Source organism: Petromyzon marinus, chromosome 23 (genome assembly GCF_048934315.1).
Source record: "Petromyzon marinus isolate PM22_M1 ecotype Great Lakes invasive population chromosome 23, UKy_Petmar_22M1.pri1.0, whole genome shotgun sequence".
Taxonomy (NCBI): domain Eukaryota; kingdom Metazoa; phylum Chordata; class Hyperoartia; order Petromyzontiformes; family Petromyzontidae; genus Petromyzon; species Petromyzon marinus.
The window spans coordinates 941,600-953,713 of NC_133689.1; the positions used below are offsets into that span (position 1 = coordinate 941,600).

At 49.3% G+C, this 12,114-nt stretch overlaps 1 protein-coding gene across 7 annotated transcripts in view; it reads left to right on the forward strand.

Annotated features, from left to right (window-relative positions):
* LOC116945127 (receptor-type tyrosine-protein phosphatase kappa-like) overlaps positions 1–12,114 on the forward strand; it is a 249,301-nt gene that overhangs the window by 116,254 nt on the left and 120,933 nt on the right. For 5 of the 7 annotated variants that reach the window (XM_032959269.2, XM_032959268.2, XM_032959279.2 and 2 more), the window contains 3 exons: positions 3,031–3,298; positions 5,929–5,965; positions 7,950–8,027. In XM_032959269.2, coding sequence (XP_032815160.2) covers positions 3,031–3,298; positions 5,929–5,965; positions 7,950–8,027 — 383 coding nt within the window. The remainder of the gene's footprint in view (positions 1–3,030; positions 3,299–5,928; positions 5,966–7,949; positions 8,028–12,114) is intronic. The other 2 variants (XM_032959274.2, XM_032959276.2) reach the window with 2 other exon arrangements.

The window sequence follows — 12,114 nt, forward strand, 5'->3', positions numbered from 1 at the left end:
GCACAGCACACGACAGGGGTGGGTGGCCAGCACCACGCCTCTATGTCCCCAATGACAATGTTAACACGCTGGAACTAATTTAAGGCTGACTTGACCTACGGGAGCTCCATAGACAATCACGCACCGACATATCAACATACATAGATACACACGCACCCAGATCCAAAACATTGGCTTACATACACAAAGATCACATACATACACACAAACGTATACTTACACACACATACTGTACCATACACAAACATACCTACATATACACGTGGCAACAACAGCAGCAACCATTTTCCATCAAGCTGTGGTGCCGTCACTACAACGCATGTGCCAGGCTAGGTGTACTTTGAATCCCCGTGAAGTGTTTCAGCGCGCTGTGGCATGAGGTCATGGGACAGATCCAGATGTCATCGGTTGACTGACTGAGATGGCTGGCAGATGCACCACTCGTGCTCCCAACTGAGCCAACTCGCTGCCTTTTAGCCGCCCGGCGCTCCGCTCGTCGTTGTGCAGATTTCCCAAGACAGCTACTTGGAACAGAGGATGACGGTCCTGGGAAAACCAGGACAGGTGGTAACTCCCATTTTGGTCTGGTCTCATCTAGCACACGGGGTTTCACATCCAGCCTGAGCGAAGAAATCCTGGGTTGTGAAATCACGAAGCGTTGCTTGTTCCACGCAGAAGGGCAAAAAAGAAGAAGCCAGAATGTATAAGAACCCCGCGCACGTCTCCACCAATAACGAACGCCGTAGCGGTGATTTCCTCTCCTTCAGCGGTGCCCGGTATCGGTGTGCGCGTAATCGGTTGTAGATCTCTGATACGGTGGCAATCCACGCAGAGCACAAGGGTGCGGGTTAAATGATTAATTACTCCATTTTTTAATTTAAAAGGTTTTGTATTGGCTTGGGAAATACTTTTTTGTATGATGCAACCACCACAGTACGTTGCTATCAAAAAATGTTCTGGCTCTCTTGTGCCAACACACTTTTTTTAATTTCCAACTTTGCCCGCAGTAAAGCAGAAGAGTATTTGCATAAGTAAATTACTATGTTAATTAGAGACATCTTATCTCGTGGCTGTTTCGTTAAAGGCCAGTAAATTGTGTTTTCCAACATGTCTATGTTTCACTGAGTCTGATGTGCAAATTAGGCAAATTGATTTGGCTAATTTCACATCGTCTGTAATTCTCTTGAAGATTTGAATGCATCTAAGGCCAGGCTAATTGAAGTTCTTACGCACACATCAGGGTTGGGCATCACGAGCAGGCGAAGGAGCTGCATGCTAAGCTGCTGTTGCCTCCCGTTTGCGCGTTGACTCACAGTGGGCGAGACGTTTTGATTAAATACGGACCCCTAAACACAAACTGCCAGTGAGATGTCACAAAAGATTTGCGGAATTAATTTGATCGGAAAACATGAAACCGCGTTAGTCTTTCACTGTGTAGTGTCAGCGTTTTTTTATATCGAGGAAAATAAAAGTATTCTGAGCATCCTTAGAAAAAAAAATCACAAATGAACGAATTGATTGTTTTGGCCAATGCTCTCTTATCATCAATTTAAAATTCTCATCGACGCTAAATTATTCTTGGGCAAGTTCTGTTTGCGAGCATCTATCAATGCCAGCGTGGTTCACGATGGAACGCTGTGACCAGCACTGCCGCATCGGTGCTGGTTTTTATTTAGACCACCGCACCAGCAGCTATTCATTTGAGGCCGAGTCGACAACCAGGTTGAAGTCCTCGCTCTCCACCGTTGTTAGCCGTAGCACGAAATAGGACCCGAGTAACCAGGTTTGTAGCATGCTGCATCGCCGCTCCACGCCACGTATTGCACGCATCTGCGGGCTCGTGGTGAGGTGCGCTCGATGAATATAAATGGAGCCTCGACTCGCGGTTAAATGAGCTGTTAAAATTGATGGCCGTCCGCCGCTTCTCGACGGAGGATGCGGGGACTTGAGTCCGCCAGGTCAGTGCCCAAGGTTGCCAGCGCCATGCGCGCCAAAGCCGCTGGCGCAGTCACTCGAAGGTCCTAAAATTTATGCAGCTGCTCCCGTGTGTTTATCGCGAGCCCTCTCCGTACCCCGCTCGCACTCTCGCTCGCATGAACGACGATGGAATTTGCTAAAAAAATCGTCCGCTGTGCTGCCGGGTCCACCGTTGGCCGTGACAACTCCCGAGGTGATACGCCACGTGGATGTGGCACATCGTCGCGGCGTTGATGAGGATAATGACACTGATTTTAAATATGATTATGATAATTCTATAGTGTAGTTTATGGAGAAGTGTGTTGTCATGGGTTTTTATTTTCTATACAGTTGCTAAGCCAGCAACAAACAATACGATAGATGAGTTGACACGTTTCTTGAATCGAGGTTATGATTATTATGCGAGCTTGGGAATAGAGATGGCAATGATGGGAGGAGGAAATTCCACAGTGGAGCAGTGCGAGGGAAGAAGGAGTGGGAGAAGCGAGGCGAGTGCCTAGAACTGTGGCGGTGAACGTAGTGTGGGTCTGCACTGCTCTGTGAACCTGACGACCCGAGTTTTATTCCCGGCCACGGTTAACATCAGCCGCTCGGTTATCGGTGCCCTCTTCAGCATCAGCGTGGAGAAGCGTGGTTCAGCAACTCCTGCGACCAGCATGGCCTGATGAGACCTTCACTCAGCAAGCAGTTTAACAAAAGGGTGTCAACGTAACTCCTTTAGTCATTTATCCATCTTAGAACAGAAGAGGCATTCATAATACAGAGACATTGCTCGAAGGAAGGGCCAATGACTAAAATGTCATGATCTGGAATATTGTCAATTGATGTGGGCCGAATCAACAAAGCATCTGATGTTAGTTTGAGCATGCACACCACTGCCAATGCAGTTCCTGAATGTTTGTGTTTACTTCTGGCCGAGTACGGATCGAGCGGCGACAATCGCAAACCGCTCGCGCATCGTCACGTTCCACGGCGCTAACGCCGGTGTTGGACGAGGGCCCGCGGTGATGCCCGCGGTAACGGCGACGGCCAATCTCCCCCCCGCCCCCGCAGCGCGTACCAGCTGGTGGTGAAGGAGGGCCCCTCGGGGAAGGCCCGGCGGGAGGCCGGTGGCTGCTTTTCGACGCCGCTGGCGTACCGCGAGGCGCGGGCCCAGGGCTCGCCGTTCTACTTTGCGGCGGAGCTTCCTCCCGAGGGCCTCCCCGTGGAGCGGCGCTTCGTCGTGGGAGACAACCACACGTACGGTGGCTACTGGAACGCGCCACTGGCCGCCAGCAAGGTCTACGACATCTTCTTCCAGGCCATCAGCAGCACGCAGGAGGTGGGGGCCCTTGGCGAGTCTCTTGCAGTTGCCCAGCATGGGGCCCTGGAGGCCCCAGAGGCCCCAGAGGCCCGGAGGCCCCGGAGGCCCCAGAGTGCCACGTGGCCAGCGGCAATCAGCGCTTGTAATGCTTGTAAGAGATTAAGGGTGAATACGTCCGTGAATTGAGCAAGGTTATTCGAAGAGCTTTGGGAAAAGAGGTGATGGAAGGTAATTCCAAAGCCGGGCAGTGTGAGGAGAGAAGTAGAGAAAGAGATGGGTACTCACCTGCAGTGCGGTGAGTGACTGGGTGAGTGACTGGGTGAGTGAGTGTATTGTCGTGAACTGCAGTATGGTCGTTGAATTCCATGTGGATGATGAGACAAAACAGCCAGTGTCTGGTCGACTGAGTCCTCAACATGGGTGGAGAAATCAACAAGTGTTCACAGGGGCAGTCAACTCTACCCAAGTGTGCAGTGAGGTCGCATTTGGGTGCTGAAGGGAAGCAGTTTGGAGGGAGAGAGGAGGCTGGGTGGCTCGGAGGTCAGAGGGCTGAGCCAGCACAGCTGAGAACCTGGGATCGAATCGAGGTTCCAGCTGCCCGTGATTAAATTGGGTTCTCAGACGCAGTGAGTTCAAAGCCTCAGCGCATTAATGGTCACCATTGACTGCGCACAAAAACACACGTCAAAATGAAGTTGGATCTGCCTTTAATTTGGCTATATACCAGCTCTGAGAATTAAAATGTCAGCTTTACTCATAATAAAGGTTTTTGGGTTAGATCGCGTTTATTTATAAATGTGTCGTAACCCTCCACCACCCGACACGGCCAATCAGCAAAAAAAGTGTCACGTTGACAAAAGACAAATAATTCACTACTTTAGCCCACCGGTGTGTTGAAGAGTGAATCCACATTTACAGTTTGAGTACGATGTTTCGCTGGTAAATACATCCAGCATCATCGGGCAATTCGCCAGATGATGCTGGATGTATTTACCAGCGAAACGTCGTACTCAAACTGTAAATGTGGATTCACTCTTTTAATACACCGGTGGGCTAAAGTAGTGAATTATTTGTCTTTTGTCAGCGTGACACTTTTTTTGCTGATTGGCCGTGTCGGGTGGTGGAGGGTTACGACACATTTATAAATAAACGCGATCTAACCCAAAAACCTTTATTATGAATAATATTGGTCGCGAAAGACTACGTGTTAAACTGTCAGCTTTACTGTCATGCCAAGAACATGACTCTCATATGCCGAGCAAGTTGTGGGAAGTGCTTCGCTGTACTTTGTGTGATCGGCTGTGTAGCCGCGGGACATTGATTTGACAAATAGAAGTGGCATTCATCACCGCTAAATACATTGAGTGGAAAGGGCTGAGTGATGTAGCGTGTAGGTGTTCCATTATTTACTTTGTATCAGTTGCACTTTTAACTGTTAGTTAATTTTGGTCGGGTAATCCATATGTTTAATCGTAGTTTTGTCATTGATCGGCATGGATTTTGGCCAGCTAGAGTCGTTCGTCGGCAGGCGTTGACATCGGGAGGTTCCGCAGCCATGGCGAGGCGAGAGTAGAGCGTGAGGTCGCTGCCCGCGGGCACCTCCGCGGTGATGCCGTCCCGCTCCCGAGCCGAACTTCCTCCAGGCCTTGTACCGCCATGCGATTGTCACTCCCCAGCGTGCCGCCGCAACGCGAAAGCTTGCCCTCGCGTGATATCAAAAAATATGATATCACGTGGTCCGTCAACCTCATTCTCATTCCGTGTAAACTTCCCTCTTAAGTTTCTCCGCGCTAACCTTCGCCGTGACCTCATTTACCACGACCGCGCTTTGTGGGAAAACGATCAATTTGAACCGGCGTCTTCGCCGCCGACCAGAAATTGCATTGACGAGGCACGGTGGGCTATGCCACGGTGGGGAGACGGGACGCTAATTGATCGTTAAGTCGGTGTCACAACGCAGGCCAGGCAGCCGCTGCTTTTTGGCTGCGTCGTGCCAGCCACGAAGTGCGCCGTGGGGGGTGGCGACCTCGCCAAAGAAGCGGAGCGACGATCCACTCGGACCATGAGAGATGGTGGCGGTTTGCGGAGGGCAACATTCACCAGTGGATAGATCGTGGCCGATGTTGATGATGGTGATGATGACGGGTCGTATCCACCAACAGAGACGAGCGCTCATTTGTGCAGGGAGACACTTGGATTTTAAAATGATAACGAATGCGGACAAAGTTCACAAGTAATGCGCTCCGAGGGCTTACTTCGCGGTAACCATCGTAGATTCTAACGCACTCCCGCACGGACAAAGAAACGACATCAGTCACTCAAGCGGCCTGCGCAACGCGCTGCTTGTTGAGCTGGACCGCGAGCACTGGCATTTGGCAGCCATTGGCTCAGAAGATAAGATTATAGAGATAATCATTGTGGAGCCGTACTGTTCGCTTACATAAAATCCACCGTGATTCATGGGATTCATGAGTCAACGTAATGGTAGATGCCTTAGTTTTTTTGAAAGGGTGTGCGTGCGGTCGAATGCACCATCTGTTCAGAAGTTTGTGCCGTATAAATCTCCTGCTCTTTCTTTTTGCGACAAATGTAATCTCTTGTCGGTAAAATCATGGCACCGCTCTGTCTGTCATCCCTCTTCTGTCCAGGAAACCAAAATTGCTTGCGTGAAGCTCGCAAAGCGAGGTAAGGCCCCAACTTCCTCCACGTGTTGTTTGTTGTCGAGCAAGGGCAAAGCGTCCCCCATTACCCTTAATGTGCACGCTCGCGTGGTCACGCCTTGCCGAGCGATGGCCCGGCAAAGCCTCGAACGCGCCACCAACGCGTTGGATGTTCGCCGCGTAGGATGGCGTGCGCGCGCTCTCATGCCGAAGGAAATCGGAGAGCGTAATCATTCAAACGTCTAAATTAATCGGCGCTTTGGTGACATTTTTGCACTTTGCGGTACGGTGCAACGTCGCATATCCGACTCGCCGGGGAACTGGCATGCGAGGGCGAATACGTGAAGCATTCGGCAAACATAGCGAACCTTGCAGTTACACCATCGTACACTGATTGAGATCATGGGACCTCCTAAGTTTCAAAGACAATGCCACATATATTATCAGAGTATGTTTTTTGTTTGCATTCTGACCACAAGTATGGTGGTTAATGCAGACATGATTCCTTGTAAAAAGTGTTTTTTGTTGCCATAAAAAAGGGGAAGAAATCTATTCTCATATTGGACATCAATAAAAGTGCACACTTTAGGAACATTGGAAAATGCATGACTGTGCATTTTAAGTGAGCGAATGTACTTAAGTTTAACAACGTGTGGCTGTGCGTGAAACGGTCGGGTTTGTGGGTGGCTGGCAAGTGAGAGTTATGTTGCGTACACAAAAAAATATGACTACGATGGTTGTGGGTGGTTAATTCGTTAGGCTGGATGTGTGACAGTCGGATATGGGACTTTGTGCTGCGATTCTAATTTGATTGCAAGTTCCGCCAAAATATAATCCAGGGCAATGCATCTTTTATTGGCTGATGTGGAGGCTTCGCTAGCTGTTGAATCGGTGTCATTAGCGCATCACAATTTAATTACTTGCAGATACATTGAGTAATTGGGCTCTGTAATAATGGCATTACGTTTGAATGAGACAACTAAAGGATGTTTTGTCGTGATTCCGTAATTGAGTTTTATCCACCAGACAGCATGGTTCCTGTCCAGCTGATGCATTGTGATTGCTTAGAGTTCAATAGCCAACTTAATGTATTTCTTTTACATCCCACAATATGGATTTTGTTTTGACTGACGGGCCGTTGTAATATATGTGTATATTTTATTAGCGTAAATTAATTGTGATTTAATGAAACCCGGTCGTCGGGTTAAGTCTCGTCAAATGGATTCTTAGTGACAAAATGAAATGGTGCTTTTCTAATATGTGCATGCTTGCTCACGTACACAGACGCACATACGACATCCGCACGCACGCACACACACACACACACTCGGCAGAATTATTCACATTTTCTCTTGTGTTTCAGAGATGACACTTTCACACTTAAGGCATGCTGGCTCTTAATGTTAACCTTTCAGAGATTCTGGTGTTCATGCAAAACAGTTGTGAACATGCTGATTGCCTTTTATGCTGTTGCCTTTTCAACCCTATTCTGTCCAAATGGTGAGCCGCCACAATGAGCCGCTGAGTGGCGAGCCGCGGAGCAGGGATCACCAATTAGCTCTCGGGGGGGGGGGGGTATTCGGGATCGGAGCGCCGCTTCCGTGAAACGCACGCCATAGCGTTTCGAGCGATTAGCTAAATCGACCATGGAGTGGTGGCGCAGCGGTTAGCGCGCTGCGGTCCCAACCCATCGACTGGCATTCGATGATTACCGGCGACGGCTAATGTCGGTGGGCGGCAATAACTGGAGCGGTCGCGGCTAACCCTGCTTCCCTTCGCCAACACGCGATGACCGGCGTGGTGAAGTATGACATTCCAAGCCCCACGACCGACACGGCGTGGGGAGGCCTTCATCCAGCAGTGGATCGACAAAGGGCCGTGAAATGAACTTGCTCGTGGAGCCGAGTACGGACGTTGTGTTCGCGGGCGCCACATGGCCAGAGTGGGGTTGGAGGGCTGCCGGTGTTTGCTGTGTGCTTTAAAGGTCTCTCGCATGTCTCTTGCCTTAGCTGCTGTAGTGTTGAGTCAGCTAACCACCACACACATTACCACAGCCCATAGGGGGGGCGGAGAGGACCACGAGACAGGTTAGCCCACCCCTTGCATGTCTCTCTCTCTCTTTCTCTCCGTGTCCGTGCCTCTGTCTCATTTGTCTCTTCATCCGGGGCCCTGGCGGAGTGCGAGGCATAGTGGGGTTGTTTTTAAAATCACGGTTGCTGAGCAAAGGCCCAAAATGCCGGGAATCCAGCAACAATCACCACTATTAATTTGCAATATATGAGAGTTGATATGCTTCTTAAATTCAGTAAGGTTATGAGAACTTGGTAAAGGAGATGATGGGAGGGGACGTCTTTATGAATTTGTGGGTTGGGGTTGCTTCCTTACTTCCTCTGCGCTCTCAGAATAAACAATTGAATATCTCGGACCCGTTAGCAAAATGGTGCTTAAATAACAAATAACAAAAAATTAAACCCGTTAATAAATTGCACAGCCCTTCATAGCAGAGAGATGGAGAGAGATCAAGTGAGCAAAAGTTGGAGGCTGCGCGGAGTGAAGGCAAAATTCTGGCTGCCTGTCTGGAATATTCATTGATGCTGTCTGAAAATTTGATGTGGACTGCCTGAAACCTCTGCAGTATTTGTGCAGAGTGCCAGAACATTTTTTAAATGTCTGCCTGAATTTTTGAGCTGGGTGCAGCCACTAAGCCACCACAGCTGAACGCAACAGCTGCCGAGGTTGGCGTGACAACAAGCAACTAAATAAGTAAACAAACAGCAACCTCTGTCACGACCAAAACTCTCTCGTCGCGATTCAAACAAAACGTGGCTCACGTGGCCGAGGCTGTGGCAAGGCGGCACGTCGCTGCGAATGCCCGGCCCTTTAAAGTCGCACGAGTCTTGAGCCTGGCGGTGCGAGTGCCGGCCATTACGAGTCGGGCTCCGTGCGCCCTTTGGTGGCGAATCCCACGGTGAGGTTTCTCACCGTTTGCCCCGCCGCACGCGCTGCCGGCACTTTGCCTGCGCACTCGCCGCGGCCCCGAGCTCCTTCCCCTTGGTCCGGCTATTTCCTGTGTCATGAACGACTCCCCATCACGGAACGACTCCACCCCCCCCCCCCCCCCCTCTAACCCCACTACCTTCCTCGCATGTCATCCACACATGTCACATTTCCATTCCCATCTTGCACGTGTTCTTCCCCTTTTGAAGGAATTTCCCCAAACGTTCTGATTTCGTCGTTAAATATATGTGTGTGTTGCATTGCCTCGTTTGACTTGCGTCCAGCGGTGTAGCTATCGAGTGTGCAGACGGTGCAACTGCACCGGGGCGCACGGGGCCGGAGTGCTCCGTGCGCACAGGGCAGTGACGAGGAGGGAAATTGGCCTTTGGGAAGGAGGAGGCGGGGGGGGGGAGTGGCATTTCCTTTCAAGGCCCATGCCAACCACGCTACGTTATGCCCCGTCGCGATTTGCCACGAGCGCGCGCAGTGGTGTGCTCGGGACCGCAAAATATAAATGACTCGTTAGGCGTCATATTTTGGCGGGGAGAGCAGGCAATCAAAATCGAAACTTGCCAATCATTTAGGCAAAAATATTGCTGACACAGCCGAGGAATAAAGGCCACGGACAAAAGCTGCGCGGTGCTGACAGCCGCCAGTCTGTGCCGTTTAATAAATTAGGCCGGTGAAGGTGCGCGCCTGTTTGCTAATTCAGAGGCTGCCAGTCACTCGGGTCAAGTTTGTTTACCAAATAAAAATAAATAAGGCGTAGGCGCATAGCACCTACCCCACACGGAGTTTCGAAACGAATGACATTTAATTTATAGATTAATATTGAAAGGAAATAAATAAAGTGGAGTGTTCTTTGGCATCTGCACGGCAGAAAGCGGCAAGAAAAGATCAATTTTGTGCAAACGTGGGAGCCTCTGCCCGATTACAATGCCCCGCGCAAAGATTAAATATTCTTTAGATTTCTGCTCTCGTCTTTGTAGCCACAGTGTAGAGAGACGCCACTTGCCAATAATTATCTGTTAGAGCATCGGCATTTGCTTATTGAGCCTGTCACTGCTGATGAGCCTCAGAAGGGTGGAAGCAGTCGAGAGTTTTCAGTGTTGAAGCAAAAGGTTCCTGGTGAGGATTCGTTTCGGTAGAATGTTATTTATTGAATTATGAATGCAGAAGGGGTTAACTCGAGTCGCACGAAGGAAGAGCGGCAATGGCACGAGCGAGGGTCTGTCAGCGTAGACTTAGTAATCGCCGTGTAACCAGCAGCGGGCTAACTGAGGCTCGTCACGTTTCGCGCCGATGCCGTTCCGTTTACGTTCTGCGCCGGGCGAAATGGCGATCGTCTAGCGTCGTACGCTGCGATCCACGCGTCCGATTTATTCACAACAGCGGCAGTGTTTAGCATTTATACTTGACAGCAATAAAAACTAAACTCGGTTGATCAAGGCCATTAGGAATGGCTCTTGACATGGCGTACGTGGAGGCACTTGAAGCAGCCCAGAGTAATTGTTCGCCCGCGGTGTGGAACGTGTCCATGTGCGTTCGCGAGCCTGATGGATCTGTCTTAAAAGCGCCAGCGTTGTCCTATTTAGCGTGCTTGCATCAAATTGGCGGCCAAATTGGCACAAATTGATTCGCTAACAGTAACAATGCTATATTTAGACTGCAGAAAAACTAAATAATCAATTTAACATTTCAAAAACACACATGTACAATACTCATGTGTCCATGCATCATTTGTGCACACATACACACATACACAGTGCATGCAAGGCAGTTTTAGCTGCGTACCGTGTGCGAATTAATGCACGTTGGTCAACGTGGCGCAATTGGGGCGCTCGTTAACATTTTCGTCTTCAGATTTTTCCTGTTTGTGACCAAGGCCTCGACATAAAAAGATTGAAATTCCAGCAAACGCGCATGCTCGTTGTGCAAATTACCGCCATTCCTCACTCCGTTTACAAACGCCACGGCAAAAGGCCAGGCAAAATATTTTCGGCATTTGACGATGCCGCTGGCTGCATCCATGGTAACGGATCGGTGTGATCACGGCATCTTTGGCAACTTAATTGGTGGAATTTCAGCGGGGATTTAACAACTTGGCCGCAGATGTCTGCAGTCCACCGATGCGTGCCGTAACGCATTCTCGAGTCCCTGACCTGTGCATTAGCCACCCAAGTCTCACTGCGCCGGCAAAGTACAAACATGATGTTGATAAATAGATGCTCAACACAAATGCATAATTAGTTTTAAACAATAAATACGTATTTTTGTTTACTTTAATCGTGCCCTATTTTGTTTAGATGGAGTGCCCTTGCCAATAACATGTTGTATCCCAGTGACATTTGTTAAACAATCATGACTGCTGATGAGACCCAGAAAATATAAAACTAGTCCAGGGTTTGGTTGCTGAAATGCTGCCGGATAATATTGGTGTGGAAGGCCAATGGGCCAATGGAGTAAACCTATATTTGCTCTTTATTAAGGAGAGGGATACTTGCAGAGGTGAATGTCTAAATGCAGGCCAATCTCTAAACTGTCAGCTAGAGCCGTCGCTGCATCTCTGTGGTGGGCGCATTGCCTTGGCACGACTGATTGTTTGGCAACATCTGGGGGAGGAAGAAAGGCAGAACTGTGCTCGGCTAAAAGTGGAAATGTTACAATATGATTTGCGTTTTAACCATCCCTGCTCCCTCAGGGTACGCCCAATTTGCTCGCTAATACCACGAATAAATTAGCTCGCTTGTACAACAGCCATGCGCATGCGACGGGAATTGAAGGGTTAAGAGAAGCAAGATAGAACCGAGACCCCTCTGAGTTACAGAACATTCTCCCCCTGCAGGCTCCGGTTTAGTCGGTGTCGGGTAAATGTCAGTTTTATCCAGAGGGTACAAGATTTCGATTTAAAGCTTTCGTGACTGCAGGGATTCATCTTCTTGGTTCTTTCGGTAAAGTCACGTAGAAGGGAAATGATAAAATAATAAAAATTCAACATAATAAAATAAAATTCTCACGACGTTTCGGCCACAACACAAGTAGCCATCCTCAGGTGAAGAAACAGAACTGTCGGAAAGACACCGCTCCAATGAACACTGCTTCTCCTACCCAGCTTAAAATATGCTGCCAAGCTTAGCAGTGTTCATTGGAGCACTGTCTTTCCGACAGTTCTGTTTC